Source organism: Prionailurus bengalensis, chromosome C1 (assembly GCF_016509475.1).
Source record: "Prionailurus bengalensis isolate Pbe53 chromosome C1, Fcat_Pben_1.1_paternal_pri, whole genome shotgun sequence".
Lineage (NCBI taxonomy): Eukaryota > Metazoa > Chordata > Mammalia > Carnivora > Felidae > Prionailurus > Prionailurus bengalensis.
The window spans coordinates 127064654-127088077 of NC_057345.1; the positions used below are offsets into that span (position 1 = coordinate 127064654).

General features: G+C 34.6%; 1 protein-coding gene across 5 annotated transcripts in view; it reads left to right on the plus strand.

The window, feature by feature from the left end:
• CCNT2 (cyclin T2) overlaps positions 1–23424 on the plus strand; it is a 39310-nt gene extending 15886 nt beyond the window's left edge. Inside the window, exons 3-10 of one of the 5 annotated variants that reach the window (XM_043573268.1) lie at positions 3768–3896; positions 5289–5349; positions 7625–7687; positions 10864–10909; positions 12521–12684; positions 16660–16730; positions 17253–18411; positions 18513–23424. In XM_043573268.1, coding sequence (XP_043429203.1) covers positions 3768–3896; positions 5289–5349; positions 7625–7687; positions 10864–10909; positions 12521–12684; positions 16660–16730; positions 17253–18411; positions 18513–18580 — 1761 coding nt within the window. In that variant the 3' untranslated portion in view covers positions 18581–23424. The other 4 variants (XM_043573267.1, XM_043573271.1, XR_006296351.1 and 1 more) reach the window with 4 other exon arrangements.

Here is a 23424-nt window from a genome sequence, read left to right on the forward strand (position 1 = left end):
TCATGAGCAGAAGGGGGAGACAGCGGCCAGGAATGGGCAGGAAGAGAAAGGATGGAGAAGGAAGGGAGTCAGATCAAGAGGTAGGAATGGAAACATATAAAGGAATAGAAAAAGAGAAGGGGGTGAAAGGAGGGGAAAGGGACGAAAGGAATACTGGTGTAATCATTGAAGTAATGTCGTGTATCATCATTTTGGTGTGTTTGAATCCGCTTAGTTAGGGCTCCAATGGAACCTTTAAAGAATTGAGTTTAACTGTGGAAGGAAAAAGGTGAGCAAGAAAGAAGGGAATTTTTAAAAGCATGTTAAATCACCTTTAAATTTTAAGATCAGCATTAGCAATACACAGTTGTTGTTTACAGCATAATAATAATAATGTACTTTACAGCATAATAATAATAATTTCAGTCATATTACTCTGGGCACTATTCTAAGTGCTTTATGTATATTGATTGATTTAATTCTCACCACAACTTTATAAGCAGATACTATTTCTCCCATTTTACAGATGCAGAAACTGAGCCACAAAGAGAATAAGTAATTTGCCTAGGCTAGTCAGATAACAGAGCCAGGATTCCACTGAGGCACCCTGACTACTATGCTACAGCTGGCTTCATCACCTCTACCTCCCCCTCTCCATGATTTGTATGGTATATTTCTGTAGAAATTTGTCTTGTTTTGAGAATGTGATAGCCCTTGGAAACAGTTGTACATTTGCTAGGCTCACAAACTTGACACTATTTAAAAATCAGTTTTTATTTCCTTCATTTATAGTAATTCAAGAAAGTTTATTAAAACAGATAACAGAACACAAAGATGGATCATGCATGGTCCTTGTCCCCAGTGAGCTAAATCTCAAGTTGTAGTTGCTCCCTTGAACCAAGTATCTACTCCAGTATTGGTGAGAATTCTTTGACTTTGAACCAAGTTTACGTGCACTGATGAATGTCTGTTGCCTTCAAAAGGATGCTCCCTTTAAAAGCCACAGGCCAACTAATAACATAGCCATTACTTAAAACTTTTTGGAGTTCTTTTCCTTTCAGTAAGCCACACAGCAAAATCCGCTTTCTATATAAAAAAGCAGAGGTACCTAGCTTGATTACCTTCTTTAGTCATTCTTAATTAAAATTAAAGCCTCACATGGATATTCACAAAGTATTTATCTAAAAAGGTGTTTTGTTTTGTTTTGTTTTTACAGCCCTGATGGAGTAAAATGTTTGCAGGCTGTAGAGGAGGAAATGTGAATGGAGTTAGTGGATTTCACCAGGAACTTTGGAAGAGTGTTGGGTATTAGTGTTGCACTGGAGGAGGATGAGAATTGAGCCCTATTTAGAGGGAACAGAAAGACTTCTGTGAGGAGTGTGGGTAAATAAACCAGGAATCTACCCTGAAGATCATTGCTTAGTTCTCCGAATATTTAATTTTCTTAATTATTTGTAGAATTTTAGAATCGTTCATTAGTAAACATACTTTGTTTCCATTGAGACTATATTGTAAGGAGAAAAAAAGTCTGTGGTTTGAAAGTACTTGCTATTGAGGCTTATAAAAAGTCTGAAGAGAATGGAGCAATCACTGGGAATCCTAAGAGGCTGTGCCAGGAAAAGCTCATTGGAGACTTTCAGAAGGTACCTTTTAGGCAAGTAAGAGAAATCTTGGATCATCTGGCACTTAGGAAAAAAGTTTATTAAGTTCAGTCTAATGTGACATGTGGCTTGAGCCTGTATTGCTTCACTCTTTGGTAAATAGTGCTAGCATTTGATGGCCGGCTTAGCCATTCCCCTCTTAGACATGAATTAGGTAAAAAGTGAGACATTGTGGGACACTGAGAGTATCTTATATTGTTTCTTGCATTTCTTACCTTTGTATTGGCTGTTAGATTTTTACTGTGGGATTTGGAATACCTAGAATTTAACATTGGTGCCTTTATATTTTATATGTGGATTATCCACCTATCATTCGCTTGGCAAATATACTGAACAGCAGCTGCACAATGCAAGACAATGGGAATGTGAATGAATAATTCAGTGTCTATATTTAAGCTGCTTCTGGACTAGTAGGGCAGACAAAATTAGTAAGCCAGAGGTTAGAATACAGCGAAAGTACAATGACAGAGGTGTACACAGTTTCCTATTGAATAAAGAAGGGCACTTCATTTTGACTGAGGAATTTTCCTTAGGATGAGGTAAACATTTAAGTAGAAAAGGAATTAAAGTAGGTAGCATAGGAAATTCTCAGTATGTGGAAAAAATAACTGGGATAGGAAATGATTGTCCACTCTCTTGTACTTTCTGCATTTCAGAAAAATCCCTGCCCTGTATGGCTGCTGTTGTACTGGTATTTCAAGAATATTAACTAATTTTCATGTTACTTAATTAAATCTTTGGTAAAGAATAATAATAGTTTATTCTAAATCTAAGAAAACTAAGAGTAAGTTGCCTTTTTGAGTATTCTTAATTTTTAAGTCTTTTCCTTGTTTTAATTTTGAAAGATGGAAATAAGTTGGAAAGTCCAAGTTGAAATTATTCAGTCCTTTTAAGATAACATTACTTGTTCTTTGGAGCCAAACTGATGTAATTTTACATCTGTTTTGAAGTCATTTTCACTCCATTTACTCATCTGCAAATGAAATTGGACTAGCTAGAGAAGGTCCCTTTCAGATCCAAAATCCAGTGATTAAATTTCATGGCTCAGCATTATTTATAAGTTGTTTTAAAAGCTTAGAGGAAAGAATCTACCTTCTGGTATCAGAAATTTTGTCCTTAACTACCCAAATCATGTAGCATGCTTAATGCCTCTTTCTGTCCTCCCCTCCCTCTTCTGGCATTGTTTCTGTATAGTGATTGGTGATCCCTAACAGTAAGATTCAGATGTTCATCTCTTGAAAAATAACCTGAATCTTGACTTCTAGAAATCATCTTCCCATGAAAAATTTCTTCTGTGTAATGTTAGAATATTATTTGAATTTAGAGTATGCCTGTTTTCTGAGTCAGCAGTAAATTTGGTTGATTACTTTTTGGGTAAATATTGCTCAGAATTGATGTTTCTCTAAGTCAATGTCTTTATAGTGCTGTGTTCTTATACTTCAATCCCAAGAACATATAACTTAACTAAAGCTTAAAAAAAAAATTGCTTATTTCTTGATCTCCATTTGGCAATGTCTCTACTCTGTTGATTTATCTTACATGTTCATTATCTGGTTCTTTAACTATCGTTAATATTGCTATAGTAAAGTAATAGAGTTAGTAGCAATTTCATGTTCAGAATCTTCTCATTTTGCCTTGTAGATCCTTTTTCTGTCCTAAAGCAATATTGCATAGCTCTTAGCCACACAAGTGAATTGTTGGTTAATTTAAAAGAAACCTAGAAAGTAGTGGCTGTATCTAAAAAGAAGGAAAATCTAGGTATATTTTACCTATTTTTCATTTTTTTAAGCTACGACTTTATTATTTTGCTTGAGTTTTTATTTTACCTCCACAATATGCATTAATAATAAGTTAAACTTTATTTTAGTTTGCCCAAGTGTAAGTCTTTTTCCTTTTTCCCATTGCTATTCTATTTGCAAAACAGTAAAGCAAGTTTTAGAAACTAGGGTAACTAGTTTTATTTAATGAATCACTTTATTAAAACTCTTACATCCGTCTTGTTATAGCCCAAGTCACAATTCATATTTTTAATACTACATTCCTTCCTTGCACGCCCCACCTTAGAAAGTAGAAGGTTTTTCCAAAATTTTTTATTTTTAAATCACCAAATTTTTATCTTTTCTGCAGATAATATCACCTACTGCATTATTTTTGGCTGCAAAAGTGGAAGAACAGGCTCGAAAACTTGAACATGTTATCAAAGTAGCACATGCTTGTCTTCATCCCCTAGAGCCACTGCTGGATACTAAATGTGATGTATGTAAAAATAATTCAATTGGCGTTGCCTTCCAACTGCTGCTTATTTCTTTTACCACTTAGGAATGCAATACCAGGGAGTGATCTAACAGAAACATATTTCATGTATATACATGAATTTCAGTATCATTCTGAGTCATGTTAAGGCTGTGATTCAAAGGTGGTTTTAAGTGTTTCACATTTTATTGCTTATCTTCACAGCAAAGCTGTGATATATGTAGTGGTGATCTTATTATCACTTCCATTGTTTGGGTGCATTTGAGACCAAAGATGAATAACTCTTAAAATATGTCAGCAATGGAAAAAAAAAGAAAGAAAGACCTCTGGTTTTGCCTGTAGACCAGTAAATAGTAATTTTACAGAATAGTTCCTTTATTAATGCATATATACTAATAGTTATCTCTGTCATATGTAAAAATGCACTGAGATAATGGCATTTAAAGGAGTAAGATAATGATGTTAGCCATTTAATAATAGAGAATGTATGATGATGCAAAGATTGTTCTTGTAACTTCTATTAACATGATAAATTCGGAATTATTTTTGGTGAATACTTAGGGTATTGTTCAAATGATAGAAATCTATGTTTAAAAAATTACTTTAGTGACCTTTTCAAAATGGGGCATAAATAGAGGTGTTTTTCACTCTTGAGTTTAGCAACATGCCCTTACATGAATATTGATGATGTATTTTTTTTTTATCACCTTAGTTGTTACAATTTAAGAAATTTGACGGTGATAGAAATTTTTTTCATACATCTATTCCCAGAGCAGTTGCAGTAGGAGAATAATTTATTGAAGTTGAAAGAGAAGGCCTTCTGTTTCCCCATGGTGTATGATACATCATTTTGGTATTTTATATCTAAAATGTTTTAATCTAGAGATTTGAGGGTTTGCTTTGATTGTATTTGTCTTCTCTAAAGAGAGGAAATTCTACACAATAACTCTGACTGTTAAGGAATTTCCACTTGAGATATCTTAGGTTGAATTGATAAGCCTTTTCTTTAACAGGCAGGTTTGAATTTGATTTTCTTACTTGAGTTGGTGCTTCCTTTGGTAAAGTGTCTTGAAGCACCACTGCCTATGTCAAGTTTTACGTTACAGACTGGACCGTTTGTTGTTTTCAATGAAGCTCTACCTCCTTTCATGTTATCGTTGTCTTGAGGCGTTTTGTTGCTATTTACCTTGTTTGCATATCCTGTATTAGAAGTAACTCAATTTAGATTGGTTGCAAAATATAGGATTTCCCTGTCACCCTCAATGTACTTCCTTCATGTTCCTAAACTAATCTGGCTTTTCTGTAATCAGTCTGTGATTTACATGAGACTTAGCGGTCCCATAGTCTCATAGTGTTGATCTTAAGCATTTTAATAGTATTATTTTTACCTGGCAGGCTTACCTTCAACAGACTCAAGAACTGGTTTTACTTGAAACCATAATGCTACAAACCCTAGGTATGTACTCACAGCTGATGCTATTTTTGTGGTGTTCTAAAGAAAGAAAAAAATTTCTGGAATAACTTTATCATTGAAGATGTTTCATTTTAAAACAAGGTTTGGGGCCAGAATGGTATAGCCTAGTTATAAGAAAAACTTTTTTTTTTTTTTTTTAATTTCATTTGGCATAATTTAATTGAATGGTAAACATAGTTTTCATTGTGAAAGGCTGTTGCATATGATTGTAATGTGCACAAGTATTCATGGCAGTTTTGCTCTCATAGCACTTGTAGTCAGTTTTTAATGAATTTATCACATCATTTTTAATATGACATAGTGTAGTTATTTAACCATTCATCATCCCCTTCTAAAAGTTATATTGTCTTCAAGTTTCATGCAGTTTAAGTGATCTCTAAAGATTATTTATTCTGATCTTTAACTTAACTTATGAGGAAATTGAGGCCTGAGAAGGTTTATCTTGTATAAAGTCATATATTACTTCTGGAAGAGCCTAGTGAAGTGTGATGGAATCACATGGGCTTTATGGAGATCTTGGTTTAAATCTGTAGGCCTTTGACTTGCTTTGTAAACTTAGGCAAAGTTCTTTGATCTTGTGTACCTCCATTCTGTATATGCAGGATAGAGTAATAATGTCTTAAGTCTTAACATTGTGAACTTAAGAATGAGAGATAATGTATAAAAAATGACTACATGGTGTATATGTCATAAATAGCCATTATTCGTTATGGTAGTTATTTCATATGTTACTCCGTTCCCAATCATTGAAGAGAAGTGCAGTAATAGTCTCCCATCATGACAGATTCTTTTTATTAGAAAAGTAGTTTGTTTGAAATAGATACAACTTATTTGATGTTGTAATAGTATAAAAAGATACAAAAATAAAAGTGAAAATCTTATTCTCACCAAATCCATTGACTTAGCATGTTATTTTTTATATAAAATTATATAAATATGAAATTTATAAAGACTTGTGTAATAAAGTTTGAAAGGAAAATTATATTATTTTAAGGGGAACATTAGAATTGACAGTATACACCTCTGGCTTTGATTAAAGTATGGTTTTGCAGGTTTAATTACAGTAGAAATATAAATAGATCACACAACAACTTTATAAATCTAGATTACCTGTGTATTAGGATGTCACTCGTTTACTGCTTCTGAAGATGCTAGATGTGACCTCCACTTTTAAAAAAATTTTTTTTTAATCTTTAGTTTTGAGAGAGGGACAGAGTGTGCGCAGGGGAGGAGCAGAGAGGGAGATACAGAATCTGAAGCAGGCTCTGAGCTGCAGCACAGAGCAGGACGTGGGGCTCGAACTCAAGAACCGTGCGTGACCTGAGCCTAAGTCAGGACACTCAACTGACTGAGCCACTCAGGCACCCCAACGACCTCCACTGTTTAAAGAAAAAGAAAAAAGCCTGCCTTACCTAAGGGTTGAATAGACATTAAAAGCTCTTTCAGCATTTTATCTTTGGTTTTAGAAAAAGTGATTTAAAGAATCTTGAGGCTACAAGGTTTACTTGTCTTAATCACTTTATTATTAATGAAACGTAGTTATAAACTAACTGGTTGAAACCCTTTGATTTAAGGCATACTAAGAAAATAAGAGGACCGTAAATCATTGAAATGGTCTTTCTTCCCACTATGGGGCAGATTATATTTATGAAACATACCCTTTTTCCATCTTATAAAAAGGAGAGTTGGAATACATTTAAAAAATATATTACACGGACACCTGGGTGGCTCAGTCAGTTGATCATCCGCCTCTTGATTTTGGCTCAGGTCATGATCCTAGAGTCGTGGGATTGAACCCTGCGTCAAGCTCTGTGCTGAGCATGGAACCTGCTTAAGATTCTCTCTCTCCCTCCCCCACTCACACGCATGTGCTCTCTCTCTCAAAACCTATATGTATATATATATATTATGTAATTGAATTATTTTATTAATGGTTGTATTTTTCATATATTTCAGTTTGTTTTTAACCTGAGGGTAATCGTAATTAATTGTAAATCAGAATTTTTAATAACTATTACCGTAATCTATAAATAACTTTGCTGTCAGTTTTCCTAAGTGGACGTTGTTTTTGAAAAGAAATTATTTCTCATCGTTGATGGTATAATGAGCATGTCAGTGACAGAAAATAACTTTGCCTTTGGGTCTTTTTAATAATGAACAATATATTATACATTTATGGTTGTGCTGATGAATGGCATTTCTCAGTCAAGTATTGTAGTGTGATAAGTGATTGGGAAAAAAGTGCTTTTCATTTCAGGTTTTGAGATCACCATTGAACATCCACACACAGATGTGGTGAAATGTACCCAATTAGTAAGAGGTAAGTGATCTTTGAAATTTCTGAATTAAGTGTTAATACTTTTTATTGTCTATAATTGATTTGAATGAGTTTTATTAAAATGGGGGAAATACCATTTTGAAGCAACATCTTTTGTTGTTCTACATCTACCTGTTCATCTTCTTCTGTATGTGGTGAATTAGCTTCCTTTAAACTTAGGTGAGAATCTTTCAGTAAAAAAACTAGAGGGCTTCCAATTAATAGGACTCTCTCAACCTACTTATTAGGCTAATAAGCCAGTTCCCATTTTAGTTAAGGTTTAAGAAGTTGGCCATTAACACATACACACAGAAAATTTCTGGTTTCTGTCAAACTTTCATTGACCTCTAGGAAAATGATGACAGTTTAAGAATTTGGAGGCCATCCTCATGTCTTTCAGATAAAAATTGTCTTAGCAGATTTGCCACTTTGGAAATGTTTTCCCCATATTCATTTGAAAACAATAGATTTAATACATTTTTCAAAGTTCTGTAGCATTCCTAAAAATAATTTCCTTTTTGTGTGTAATGGGGAAGTATATTGTATGATACAGGCAGCATGTGATGTGCCTTTTAAGCCTTTTAAAACAGGAGTAGGAACTTTTTTTTATTTGCTTTACTGCTTCTAAAGCATGTGGTACACACTTTTCTGCTCTTGTTAATGAATTCTATGTATCTGTTCATGTATCCCTAGAAATATTTTTTACATAGTTGCATGTTGTTACACTACTTCTTACTTCTTCTTTCCTGTTTGCCATTTGAAGTGTTACTGTACTAAGAGCAACCACTTGGAACCTTCAGTGTGCCTTTTTCTGTTACTTTCTTTTTTGAAAATTAAATTTTGCAGTTTCATTCTTTTACCACCAGACTTCTTTTCTTTAGGTTTATTCTAAACAGAATGGGTAAGACTTTTGAAGGCCTTTTTTGATTTTTAGTGTTTACCTGAAAGTCTCACATTTTATTCATTTTAAATTGAATTCATATACCTACGTAGGATTTTATTATGTTAATGGCTATATTTAAAACAAACAAACCTGTTGTCACAGTGTCATTGTTCAGAACTGGACTTCTGAAAGAAAGTACCTTGTTTGTTTGTTTATTTTTGGTTTTTAATAGCTAGCACCTGTTATGACTTGCAAAGTAGAACATATTTAATTATGGTTCCTGTTCTTCAGGGTTATCTGAATATGATTGATAGCACATTTTTATCCACCGAATTACAGTGTAGTATAGAATTCATATAGATAACTAGTGTACATGTTGAATTAAAAAAAAAAAAGCCTTAGAGTAAGCTATTTCTGTTAGAATAATGGAGAGCCATATAACTTTGCTCTAAACTAAGCCTGGTGAAGACATTTTTATAGCTTAAAATACATATACACAGATACTTTTATAGCTTAAAATACACACACTTAGTAGGAAATGAAACTGGATTTTCAGCTTGGTATTATAGTGACATTTGAGTCATCGTTAAGATCCTTAAAGTTTAGTAGCTGTTGTACGTGTTCCCATGTATCTAAAGCTAGAGACATGAAGTCCATTCATTTGCAAAGTTGAATAGTAAGTTTTAAAAACATTCACAAAAACTGCAAATTTGATATTTTATCCAAAACAGAATATTTAAATCTAATTTTTTGTTGTTAATGTTTAAAATGTGATCAATTCTTAAATTGTAGTGCAAATTTTATATATGTTTAACTTCATTTTGTCTGACTAACATTTCAGGTAACTATGGTTTACATCTCACTCCATTTAAAAACATTGTTTCATGTTTGGTGTCTGTTTTCTTTGCTCTGTTATAACTTTCTGCTAACAAAAGAACATTTTTCCTGCATTCTTCCTGTGTTGCACACTGATTATTAATAGGTTATTTTGAATTTAGATATATTCTGAGGTGAAAACTGCTATGGCAATTTAAAATTATTTTTACTTCCTTCTCTACATATTTTGATTCTTTGTGGGGATGGGGGGTAGTAGTGGTTTGGTTTCTTTAAGGTTCTCCCCACCACCCCCACCCCAAGATGAGAAAGTTGATATTATGCTACTTTGCTGAAGAATTGGCTAATGTCATTTTACAGGGACCTTTCATTTCTGTGATTTCTCCTTCCCTCCCCACCAGGAAAGAATGCCATACATAAGTCACACTGCCTCCAAGACATCTGATGCTTTGACACTCTTCCTTAGCACAACTCTGCTAAGCCCAAATCCCTTTTGTATACCTTATGTTGGTGATCCACATGGGGCAGCAGGGATTACAGGTGCCACGAATAAAAATAGAGGGCAAAGAATTTGAGGCCTGTTAGAGAGGGGTGAGTTGAGGTGAACTGATCCTAGGTGAGCAGAGGGGAAAGGTACATCAATGATTATGAATGTAATTGGGGGAAAAGGGAAATTATAGCAAAAGAATCCCCATTGGGAAGAAAAAGAAAGCAGAAAAAAAGTGAGCGGGGTACTACTATTTTCAGTTTCCATGACTTAAACTAGTTGTTAAAAATTGCTTTTCTTTTGGGGACTAGTGCTGAAGCATCCTGATTGCCTAGAGTATGTGTATCTTTTCTAAAGTTGACAATTGGATACTGTAAGAAATATATATGCAGTGGAGTTTTCTATATCTACGCCCTTGGGATGTTTCTAGGTTGTTAAATCTCTGTTAATGCTTAGTAGCATGAAAAACAGCAGTTTGTGCTGTCTTGAATTTGGGGGGTGGGGGTTTGTTTTGTTTTCTTTTCTTTGGATGGAAGTACTTAAGCCAACTTAAATATGATGACTGAGGATTAAGTCTGGCAGGCAACTCTTTGTGTTTTGTACTAGACTTCAAAATCTTTTCTTCTTCTTCTTCTTCTTTTTTTTTTTAAATCCAGGAGAATGCTTTATTGCAACTTTTAGCTGACTAGATGCTTAACTTAGTAACAAGTTTAGCCCTTGTAACTGGCTAGCTAAAAGCAAATCGGCTTGTTTCTCAGATCTTTGGGGGATAGCAAGAAACATTTGAGTGAATGTTGTTGAAGATTTTCAGTAGTATAGAAAATGATGGCGCTCTTGTGATATTTGTAAGTAGTAAGTAAAATTTACTTTTTGTGTACAAAACTTTGAAGTTTTTGTTGTGTTGAGAACTTTTTGATGATAGCACATTAGAGCTGACAGTATTGTCTTCGTTTTTTTTTTTTTCTTTTCTTACAGCAAGCAAGGATTTGGCACAGACATCCTATTTCATGGCTACCAACAGGTTGTTATCCTGACCCTCTTTGTTGCACTGTTGTAGCACACTATAGCTTCCTTTAATGCAGGGCCCCCTCAATGTGTCTCTTACCCTTGTTGCAACAGGAGACTGGACCATCTACTGTGGTGGTACCTTCCTGTCTGCTTTGCGGTGTATTGTACAAGGGACTTTTGGCACAGAGGGGTTAAATGCACATTGTGAAGTGTAGTGGTGCTTTCTGATGACATATTCTCGATTTGTGAGTGCATAAGTCTAAAATTGGTAGCCTGAATAGCAGCTAAAGATTACAAAGAGCTAAACTTAACGTAGAAATTCGAGCAACTTGGTAAGTATAAAGCTATTTCTAGTTTACAATTATAGTTAAATGACAATTTTTTAAAATTTCACATTGATCCAATTTTAACTTTAAAATAATCATTAAAGTTTTTTTAATAAATAAAATTTATATAACTTGGGTTTTTTTCCAGATAATACCCACTAGTAGTAAATCAGAACTAGCCAAGTCCTGTCAGTGCCTAGATTTGCAGAAATACAATTTTTACTTTAAGAAAACTTAACTTCCTTTTCATTTTACATAAAAATTTTGGTGTGGGTTTGCAGTTGATGAACATTTTTCATCTCCATCAATTCTGAACTGAACTGAAAGAATAATTTTTTAAAGCATTTAATCTAATACATAATTCTGTTCTGGATTGATTATATGAATGCCTTAAATTTGTTTTTTAAATGGGTCATTGGGGAGGAGGGCACCAAAGTAGCATTGTATGGTCCTTAATTTCTTGTGACACTGTTTTAACTTTTATTTAAAACTTTAGATTGGCAAATACCAATATATTTTCTTAGGTATATGTTGTTGGGATTTAACTCCTATCCCTAGGAGTTTTGAACGACAAAAAGAAAGTACTAAATTTAAAACTTTGGTTAGAAAAGGCATGCTGTAACGTGTTATCACATGCCCAAATTTGGGACATAAAGTGGAAGGAGAAAAGTAGCGTTTTTATAGTATTTAGCAACATTGGGCCTTGAAGCTGTTCAGCAAAAGGTAAGTTTTCTCTGTGGCTTTGCTGAAAAGACAGAGGTTTACATAGATAAGTGTTAGATTCTCTTTAACTTACTTAAGAATTCTGTTAACCCACATCAAATGGTGGAATCCCTGATTCTGACTTCATTCTGTAATGTGATGTTGAAATTACTTGGCAGTATTATGGAGAATCTTCTGCTTTTTCTTTACTTTTTTGCCATGACATTACAAAAGAAGCAAAAATACCACAAAAAATTAAGATGTTACACTTGCTTATGCTGATTATTGGAAATATGTCTTCCCCTCCTTTTATAAAGAAGTAAAAGTACTTCAAAATTTAGAAATATTAATATATTACTATCGATAAAATATTAATATAATGCTCTGGGAGTCACAGTGTGGAGAATGTTCATAATCTAGTATTAGAATTTTATAACTATAGTGTTAGCTTTTAATTTAAAAATAAGGTTTTATACTCGACTTGAAGAAAACCTTTATAATTATGTTTGTGCTCTAATCTTACTGGTAAATGTTTTTCTTTGTTTTACATACTTGAATTACTGTGGTTCTTCGTTTTCAAACCTGCTCCACAACAGTCTACACCTTACCACCTTCTGTCTTCAGTACAAACCAACAGTGATAGCATGTGTATGTATTCATTTGGCTTGCAAATGGTCCAATTGGGAGATTCCTGTGTCAACTGATGGAAAACATTGGTGGGAATATGTCGATCCTACAGTTACTCTAGAATTACTAGATGGTAAGTAGAGAAAGAGAATTTTTTTTTTTTTTACATTGAAAATATTTTTTTATTATGGAAAATTCTACCTACTTTTGTATAGGTTTGAAAATAGCGAGTCTCCGTAGACTCATACTTAAGTGAACAGTTACCGATTCTGGCCAATCCAGCATCTCCCTGTCTCCCTGTAGTTATTTTGATATTAATCCCAGATCTCTTTATTAATATTTGTGTTTCAAAAGATTCCTCAAAAACATAACTATAATTTCATTTTAACAATTTGGTAATAGAATTTAAAAGTATAATTTACACGATCAAATGAACAGGATGAAAATAAGGATTTGTTAGCCTAAAGAAAAACAACTAAAAAATAAAAACTTGAACATATTTTAACCACCAATGAATATCTATAGCCCTATCAGGACTTCTCAAAAAACATTATGATTTATAATGCTATAGGTTGACAATGCAAGAATCTCAAAGTCGGGTATAATTTATTGTACAAGATGTGAAGCTATGAACTAAAGGTATTTTCAGGGTAACATTCCTTGTTCTGTAGTTCCACTGATAGTGAAGTGTGTCATTGTTGCCTTGTATTATTAAATATGAATTGAAAAAATCAGGGGTGCAGATTCTGTAAATTGTGAACCTGGAATTGAGTCTTCTGATAAGAAATTTCTTTGGTAAGAAATAAGCTGACCAGAGGCAGGAGAGATTCTTGGGGATTAAGACATTTTAGCCACATACTGTAGATTTCAGAAAGGAAATAGATTATGCTTCTTGCCTAAAAGATACACTGTTAGGTTTTTGGCTGCTTCTTTTTGTGAGCTTTCCCTAACTTCCGTTGCAAGATTGAAGCTCATGGGAAAACAATTTATATCTATTCCTATTGAGGACATCTGTTACATAGAGACCCCTTTGGGTTTCACATGTGATCTTCCAATAAAATTTCAACATGTTTCTGTAAGCTAGATGTTTCTTTTCTCTAATGAGCCAAATAGTAATAACTCTTTCAGAGTTTATAGACTCTTTGGTCTATGCCAACTACACAACTCCTGCCCCTGTAGCTGGAAAGCAACCATAAGCAATACGTAAATGAATGGATATGGCTGTTCCAGTAAAACTTTGTTTACAAACATGGGGGTATAGGTCATAATTGTGATAGTTTGCCTTCCTTTTTTCTAAAATATGCCTCCTTTTTAGATCTCTTGATTTTCAATTTTTGTTTCCTCCGTGAAAAATTTCATCCAGTGTATGTATCTCGTACTATATTACTGCCACATGATTTTATGCTCTTTTCCTTACATTGCCAGAGGTTTTTTTAAAGTTTAACAAGAGAAGGAATCTTTAGTGAGTTAAAATGGCATCTTTTAAAAACCAGTGGGGGGCACTTTTTTTTGTCATCTATGACTTGAAAATTAGGTTTTCTGTGCTTCCATCTTACTTTGGCAGTTAACAGATGAGAAGAAGTAGGCATCGTCTGAATAAAAATAGTTTATATACATGGTCCTAAAGTAAAGGTCACAAAAAGCAAGTGATCTGCCTTTTATACTGCTCCTAAATTGTACTTAAAGTTTTTTTTTGACATGACAGAGGCCACCCAAATAACCATCTGCTTCTGTGCTGAAAAGGCTCAAGTTTATTAAATTGGAGAGCCACTGAATATGAATCTTGGGACATGTAAGACATTGACAGTTTCAGCATGCTATATAGCAGCGTTTGTCGGTGTTTTGATCACAAAAAAAGAAAAAAGTAACAAAGTTTAAGATATATCTGAATTTGAATCTGGTGTTGAAGCATCAGTGTTCACTGAAATAATTCATGTAATGACTCTTCCAAAAACAGCTTTGGCTTGGACTTGGCCTGCCTGTAATATTTTTTGTTGTTGTTTTTGTTTTATAATTAATAACAAACCCTCATCTGTTTTTTGTATTTAATTTTTTTCTGTATAATTAGCCTTGAGGTAAAAAGGCTCTCTTTTAAGGACCATACTGTGATTTTTGTGTATATAACTAATATATTGGCAGTGATTATTTGACAGATTCTTTTGATTGTCCATTGTAAAATTTAATAAGAAAGTAAAAACAAGCCTTATATTTTATACCTACTATGTAGGCAGGTTTGGGACCAAAAAACTTTTTTAATTTATTTATTTTGAGAGAGAGCAGCACAAGCAGGGGAGGGGCCGAGAGAACAGGAGAGAGTAAATCCCAAGCAGGCTTCGCACTATCAGCACAGAGCCCTATGCAGGGCTCTATCCCATGAACCATGAGATAATGACATGAGCCAAAACCAAGAGTGGGACGCTTAACCGACTGAGCCACCTAGGCACCCCTGGACCAGAAACTTGATGTGCACATAATCTTTGACAACCAAGCTGTTAAAGAAATTGAATCAAAACAATTTCTTGTTAATTTTGAACCCAAAATTATTGTGTATCTGCTAGATTTATTAGTGTCCAAGTGGAAAGGTGTTTGTTTGCTTATTTGTTTGAAATTAAAGAGTAGTGGTCCAGGCATTAGATAGCTTTCATTCAAACTGAATCAGAAAGTTCATGAATCTTGAGCAGGTTATAGTTATCACAGCTTATAAACATATAATAAATGCTAAGTTTTTGCATATTTTTTACTTTAAGATAAATTCTGTATGGTCTTAATTTTCGTTATCAGTTTAGCATGTTTGCCTAGAATAGTTTACAGAGAAGCTTACTATGTATACTAAAAAAATAATAAATGAATCTGTGTAGTCTCTACTGAATTGGCATTATTAATATTATGTGATACTATAATTCATTTGACTGGTATTAATATTTATCTTGAGTGGTCAATAGCCTAGTGGTCAATGTCCCTATTTGGGGGTAGAAAAGTATAATTCACCATAACCACACCATTTTGGAAGTGAGTCATTTCACTGTGATGCTAAATTTAAGGGAAAAATGAGGTAAAAATATATGACCCAGGGTAGTTTTAATAATACGTTAATAGTAATGATTGCTAGGAGAATATGAGTGTAGGTCGAGGAATTCTTTTCATTTAACTTTGAAATAATTTTAAACTTAAACTACAAAATAGTAGTTTCTATATACTCTTTACCTGGTTTCTCTAACGTTAACATCTTATAAAATAATACATGATTATCAAAACCAAGTAATTAACATTGGTACAGTAGTAACTAAATGACAAGTTTTATTTGATTTCCTCAATTTTTCTGTTCTAGGATCCTATGTTCCATTTGGTTGATGTGCCCCTTAAATCCCTTCCAAACTATGACAGTTTTTCTATCTTCCCATTTTTTTATGACCTTGACATTTTGAAAAATAATGGTCAGTTATTTTATAGAATGTTCCTCAATTGGACTTTGATGTTTTCTCATTATTAAATTGAAACTTTGTATTTTTGGCAAGAATACCACATAACTGGGAAATGGGTTTTGCGTTACTCAGTGCACCTTATCAAGGAGTCCTTCATATATCAAGGGGTATATCTTACTGGTGATAATGTTAACCATGGTCATCACTTGGTGGTATCTGCTGGGTTCCTCCATTGTAAAGTTACTGTTCTTCTCTTTGTAATTAAATATCTTGAGGAAGGTATGTTAGGATTATACAAATACCTCCTTTTCCTTTAAACTTCTGCCCATTAGTTTTAAAGAATCTATCGATGGATCTTGCCTGCAATAATTATTACTATGATGTTTGCCTAATGAAGATTTTCTATTTGGGGGGAATTTTTTTAATGCTACTAAATTTTCCAGAGATTCTGAGTAAGCATGGGGGCGGGGGGAATAACATTTATTTATTCATTCATTCATTCATCTGTGATTCATCTTTGAAAATAGTTCAGATCTGTGTCTAGTTCTTTATTTGCTGAAGGTTGAATAGGAGGGTAATAGTGAAGTAGATGAACTCTTGAGGCCCGCTTTTTAATATTGCCCACTTGAGAGAAATATAAATCCTAAAGACACCTTCTAAGTTTTAAATTTAAATTTTATTTTTAGAGCTAACACATGAGTTTCTACAAATATTGGAGAAAACACCTAGTAGGTTGAAGAGGATTCGAAACTGGAGGGTAAGAGAATTGGCAGGGTTTAATAGAATATCAGTTTGTCACTTATCTAACAAGTACATAGCTAACCAGTTTGAATTTTTTGGTTAAATATTCTTATTTCCGGTATTCCTAACTAATTACAGTGTATCATAAACTGCATACACTCAATAGTTTATTCAACTGCTGTGTCCAGTGGACTTTGCTAATAAGTACTTTATAAATTTCTTGTTTAATTCTCACAGTGATTATAATGGAAATATTCTCCTTATTTGACAAATGGGCAAATTAAAGCCTAGACACGTTAAATTACTTTCTCAAATGCTGGGCTAGGATTTAACCTGTATCTAACTCTGAAACCAGCGGTTACCACTTTATATAGCCCCCTTTTGTGCCTCTAAATAAGATAGTTACTTACTGGCAACATAAAGCCTTGAACCCCAGGTGGTTTTGTTTGCATATATTTAATAGAGATTTTTATAAGGCAGAGAAAATTGTATTAAATCCCTTTGCTGTCATCACTTCTTTTGTGTTTTATTTAAATAGGCCAATCAGGCGGCTAAGAAACCAAAAGTAGATGGACAAGTTTCAGAAACGCCACTTCTTGGTTCATCTTTGGTCCAGAATTCCATTTTAGTAGATAGTGTTACTGGTGTGCCTACAAACCCAAGTTTTCAGAAACCATCTACATCAGCATTCCCTGCACCAGTCCCTCTAAATTCAGGAAACATTTCTGTTCAAGACAGCCACACATCTGATAATCTGTCCATGCTAGCAGCAGGAATGCCAAGTACCTCATACAGTTTGTCATCACACCAAGAATGGCCTCAACATCCAGAATCAGCAAGGACAGAACAGATGTATTCACAGAAACAAGAGACCTCTTTGTCTGGTGGCCAGTACAACATCAACTTCCAGCAGGGACCTTCTGTATCACTGCATTCGGGATCACATCACAGACCTGACAGAATTTCCGATCATTCATCCATTAAGCAAGAATATACTCAGAAAGCAGGGAGCAGTAAACACCATGGACCAATTTCTGCTACTCCTGGAGTCATTCCTCAGAAAATGTCTTTAGATAAATACAGAGAAAAGCGTAAGCTAGAAACCCTTGATCTGGATGTAAGAGATCATTATCTAGCCGCCCAGGTAGAACAGCAGCACAAACACGTGCAGTCACAGTCAGCCAGCAGCAGTTCTGTCACTTCTCCCATTAAGATGAAAATTCCCATCACAAACCCCGAAAAACCCGAAAAATACACAGTGGATAAGAAGGAAAAGAGTGGATCACTGAAATTACGGATTCCAATACCACCCGCTGATAAGAGTGCCAGTAAGGAAGAACTGAAAATGAAAATAAAAGTTGCTTCCTCAGAAAGACATAGCTCTTCTGACGAGGGCAGCGGGAAGAGCAAGCATTCCAGCCCGCATGTTAGCAGAGACCATAAGGAGAAGCACAAGGACCATGCCGCGAACCGCCACCACCCCAGCGGGCACAAGCATTCCCACTCCCACAGTGGCAGCAGCAGCGGTGGCAGTAAACACAGTGCCGATGGAATCCCACCCACTGTTCTGAGGAGTCCTGTTGGCCTGAGCAGTGATGGCATTTCCTCTAGTTCCAGCTCTTCGAGGAAGAAGCTGCATGTCAATGATGCATCTCACAACCATCACTCCAAAATGAGCAAAAGTTCGAAAAGTTCAGGTAGTTCATCTAGTTCTTCCTCCTCTGTTAAGCAGTATATATCCTCTCACAACTCTGTTTTTAACCATCCCTTACCCCCTCCTCCCCCTGTCACATACCAGGTGGGCTACGGACATCTCAGCACCCTCGTGAAACTGGACAAGAAGCCAGTGGAGACCAACGGTCCTGATGGCAATCACGAGTACAGTACAAACAGCCAGCATATGGACTACAAAGACACATTCGACATGCTGGACTCGCTGTTAAGTGCCCAAGGAATGAACATGTAATCATTTGTTTAGGTCCATTTTTCCTTTACTTTTTTAATTTAAAAATGGTTAGAATGGAAAACTTCCTCCTGATCTAGCAGTGGTGACACCTGCTATTGCTGCCACTGTTTCAATATTTGTAAGTGCTGCTTTATTCTTCATTCTGAAAAGAAGAGATTATAGTAAACAAGTCTTTATCTCCACATATGATAGTGTTATAAATACTGTAAAAGCATGGAAGGTGCAAAACTCAGTATTTCTACAATTGCAGCTAAGAACATTAGGATGAATGGCTGGCTGCTTCTAGGAATATAAGATGCCTCAAGCATTCATTATTTATAATTTGAATACTGTAGCTATTTTATGTTGTTGTTGCTTGGCTTTCGAATGAGTGTAAATTGTTTTCTTTTTGTGTATTTATACTTGTATGTATGATTTGCATGTTTCGATGATAAAGGGATAAAACAGTATACTGACAACTGTTTACAAGAAAGTGGAGAAAAATGTACATACATTTTTGTATGTTTAGATATTACCATAAATACTCAGGATTGGAGCTGCTTGTAAGTATAACAATATAACTTTATTTTATCTTGTCCGAGTCCATCACTAATCTAAAACAAAGGTGGCACTTTTTCATGTTAACCTTAAACTCTAGGCCTTACTGGAAGCCACTGAAGGGGGACACTTCACTACAGATGGGTATGCAGTGCCACAGATGGTCATTTATTTACACTGTGAGGCACTGAACTTTTGCCTTCAGAGCTTCTGACCAGGTTGGCTGCTGAAATAGCCCCTACTTTTCTGAAGGCTTGAAGAGGAAAAAATAAAGTTTACATACTCTTGATGTGAAGTGCATTTTAAATGTGTGTTGGCTTGTTGCAGTACTATAAACACAGAGCTGTTAATAATGGTTATGTAGATTACTGTGATTTGAAAACTAAACTCACAAAAACTTATATAGTGAAGAATTAGTAAGTTTTTTTCTTAAATAAAGAACTTTAACACTACATATTTTACCAGTAAACAGGGATTGCTTTTCCTTTAGTGTTCAGAATGACACCATATTCTTAAACATACTCCTCCCCTGAAGTGTGTTCGTGTGTGATGCCATATTTCTTTTTCAGGTAAATGCAGTCTTCCTTATAGAAATGAAATTAAACCTGTCGCTCTCTCGGTTCTTTTATATTCTTCTAACAATAAATACAAAGAAAAGATCATTGACTGTGCATTGTACCTATATATACAGCTTATGGTTGTTACCAAGAAGCTCTGTGAGAAAAAAGGGTTAGCCTCCAGGTGAACAGCTAGTGGAGGTTTTCCATTTGTTGCACATCCCAGTATATTCCTGTTGAGGTCAGGTTTGCACAGTCATCTAACTTCTGAACAAACAATAGACTTGTTTAAAATTTGTCTGAAACACCAATAATGTGGCTCCAGTTTCTCAGCTAATCTTGAATTTATTCTGTGGTAAATCTTTGAGCTGTTGAGTATCTTTAGATGGGGTGAATTCAACTTTTGTTGAACTAAAAACTGTCTTAATTTTTTCCTTTATGTATATGAATTATTTTTGTTAAAAAGCCACTGATACGTGCACAATTGTAATTTTACTCAAGTATGTTGCAGTTGTAAATATTAGAGTTTAATCTCGTGCTCTACTTTATTTAGCAATTACTTAATTTGCCAGTAGCTCTATAATTTTTTTTAAGATAATTGTTCATTATTTTGTCAATGCTATTTGAACTTAGGATACTAGGAGCCTCTTTCCAGGGACTTTGCCTAGGGAGCATGTCCTAACATTTGTTCTTGTCTTGCATAACTTTAGTAATCTTTGTCATTACGTGTAACTTTGTTGCTCTGTATGGCATATTATTGTATCCATAAACACAGTAATTTTGATACAGTTCTACTTTTACAGTGGTACATAATTCGAGGACTAGTATAGAATTAAGCTGAGTGCAAGATGAGGGAGGGAAGGGTTTTGTTCTTGGTAATTTAGATGTGAAACCTCTAAGGAGCTATCATGTGAAACGACATAGGGTGGTTGTGCTACTGTATGATTGGGGATGATAATACCAGGAATTTTAATAAGACTTTGTAAAGAGTATCCAAAAAGTAGTGAACTTATTTTCAGTATGACATAGAAACAATGTGAATATTTAAGGTCTGTGACTATACTTAAACTTCACTAAGAATTTGCAGAACTGTTTCGAGATGTGGGAATAAAGGTAATTTTGTTGAATCTTTATTGGTGCTAATGATGGACAGTTTAAAAGGTAGCTAGTATATATTGTTATGGGTCAGTACTTATTAGTACTTCCAGAATTGAATTTGAAATGCTATGTATTCACTTTTCACTCTGTAAATGTAATTCTTTACGATGACTTTATTTATTAAAGGGCAGCCAGTTGTAATTTGTACAGGATTGTGTGAGCTATTCAAACTCTTTAACCTCTGAACAGGATTATAGCTTCCAAATGCACCGTGGGGATGAATATGAAAATCCTTTTAAGTTTCATTTCCATTAAATGAAAACCCCTATTACTCATATTACTGTTAATTTGCTTTACCCATCTCATTTGCATAAAATAGTTCATCAGCCTAGTCCCAATAGGCTCAACCAAAGAAAAAGACTCCAATGAATGGACGTTATTACCGAGTCTTTTTGTAAGTAGCCATAAGTAAACCAAAATAGTATCATCAAATTTAGGTATGAAATTCCACATGTGCAAAGTACTGTTAAGGTGATTTACATTTTTGATGAGATTTTTTTTAAATATTTGAAATATTAAAAAGCATTATCTTTAAACATCCTTTAAAAGAGTGATTCATTTTTTTAGTTGTCTTTTCCCTAGGTCATAGTTTTCTTACCTTTATGCAGAAGCACATTGCATAGAAAGGCTTTACTTCTACCTCTCTAAGTAGTTTTCCAGTATTGAGCTGTGCCCCCCTATATATTTGCCTTAGCTACTTTAAAATATGCTTTCGGAACCAAAAAGCAAAGGAGAGTTTGTTTTTCACTGAGACATTCTTGGAGGCCTGCTTAACCAAACTAGTGGTGATATCCTTTAGTGGTACAACCTTGCAAAATGCCCCAATTCCTTCTTGTTTTACCTGAGGTTCGTTTCTTAGGTTTGTCTTTGGAAGCAGTTAAAGGTGCGTCTTGGTCTTTCTCTGCATGTGCAGATGCATTCTGGTTAGAATTGTTGATCCACATTTCTTCCATGCCATGTGAGAGGTGCTTGCATCACTTTGTTACCAACAGGTTATAATTAGGGTAGGAGACCTTATATTTTTGGCCTACCCTCCTCCAACTTAATGAGATGACTAGTCTCCTTCAGAGAACCAAATTTTAAATGTGTTTGTTAGTTACCAGTTGCCTTGCCTTAAAGCATTTTGAGCACATTTTTTGGTTAGATTTGAGAATTTAAATTGCTGATTTTTATTCTTTAACCAACCTTAGAGATAAACCACTGCTTGCCTATGCATCACTGTTGTGTACTGTAGAATTATCTTTGGTTGATCAGATATTTTAGGGTATTTTGCATTTACTACAGAAATAAGGAGGGTTGTTTTGGGGTTTGTTTGTTTACATGGTAGTAGTATCTCTAAAGGAAGACAGTTATGTTCTCAAGACACCTCATCATTCCCAAATTTTATCTAATCAGTGAGCAGTTGTTTCTTGCCTAGTACTGTGCACTTTTAAGATCTCTTTGCTGAGGAACATTAGAGAGCTCTTGTGGAAGAATTCTTGATTCAGCAGTCTCTTGCTCAAGAGGCTTTCTTGGAAGGCAATAGGGTTTGCTAACTGTATTTACAGATGAAGGATCAGTTAATCCCATGCCCAGGTAACTTGCATTAACTGAGCTAACAGAATGATACTTGTTAATTTTGTGTACCCATGTATTTATGATAGGCGATTTAGAAAACAGCACATTCTGTCTCTGGCGTCCTAGGGTGTGAAGTTATGATACCATCGTATTGAGAATTCACAGTTACGTTAAGATCTGAAATTTGATTGCTGTAAGCTGACGTATGTAAGTCAAATAGAAGTTTGCTTGTTTTGTAAGGGAAGTTTGCCTTGGAAACGTCTGTCTTTATAATAGAGATGATCTTGCCAGTGGGACTGGAATGCTCAGTGTTTGAGGTCTGATGCCGTGCATCTATTTTTTATTCCACAATGTTGATGTGTGCGCTGCCAGCTTTTGTTTCTGTGACTCCTCTTAACTCTGTTCTATGTAGTTTACTAGTATCTATTTTCACCTGACAGATTCTTTAGACTAAGTTGATAAGCAAGACACATTGAAGGTTGTGTGGCTCCAGCTACGAGTAATTGTGTTTTCATCAAGGTGAGGTAACCCATACCCTGTGATTCTTTAACCCCAAAGGAAATTCTGAGGGCTAATTTTCTTTATTTCAAGCTTTTGGGAGGAAGCCTTCCTTAAAATTTGTTTAGTAGTTGGTTTAATTTGATTGCCTGTTGTTTGTTAAGTAATGAGTACGTTCTTTCTTTCAAGGTATGTTTTTCAAGTGGATTTACTTGGTTTGTAAAACCTCACTTGTACTCATTTGTTGTCAGCAACGATTGGGATTTTGTTTTCTGAATGTACTCAAAACCCCCAAGGACTACTGAATAGGGTGTTTGCTAATAGAAAATCCAAAACAGGAATGTGTATATGTGGCATGAATTTGATTAGTCATTGAATTTCAGCTCCGTATCTATTACGAGGAATTATTAATAAAATGTGTTTATTGAAAATGTCAA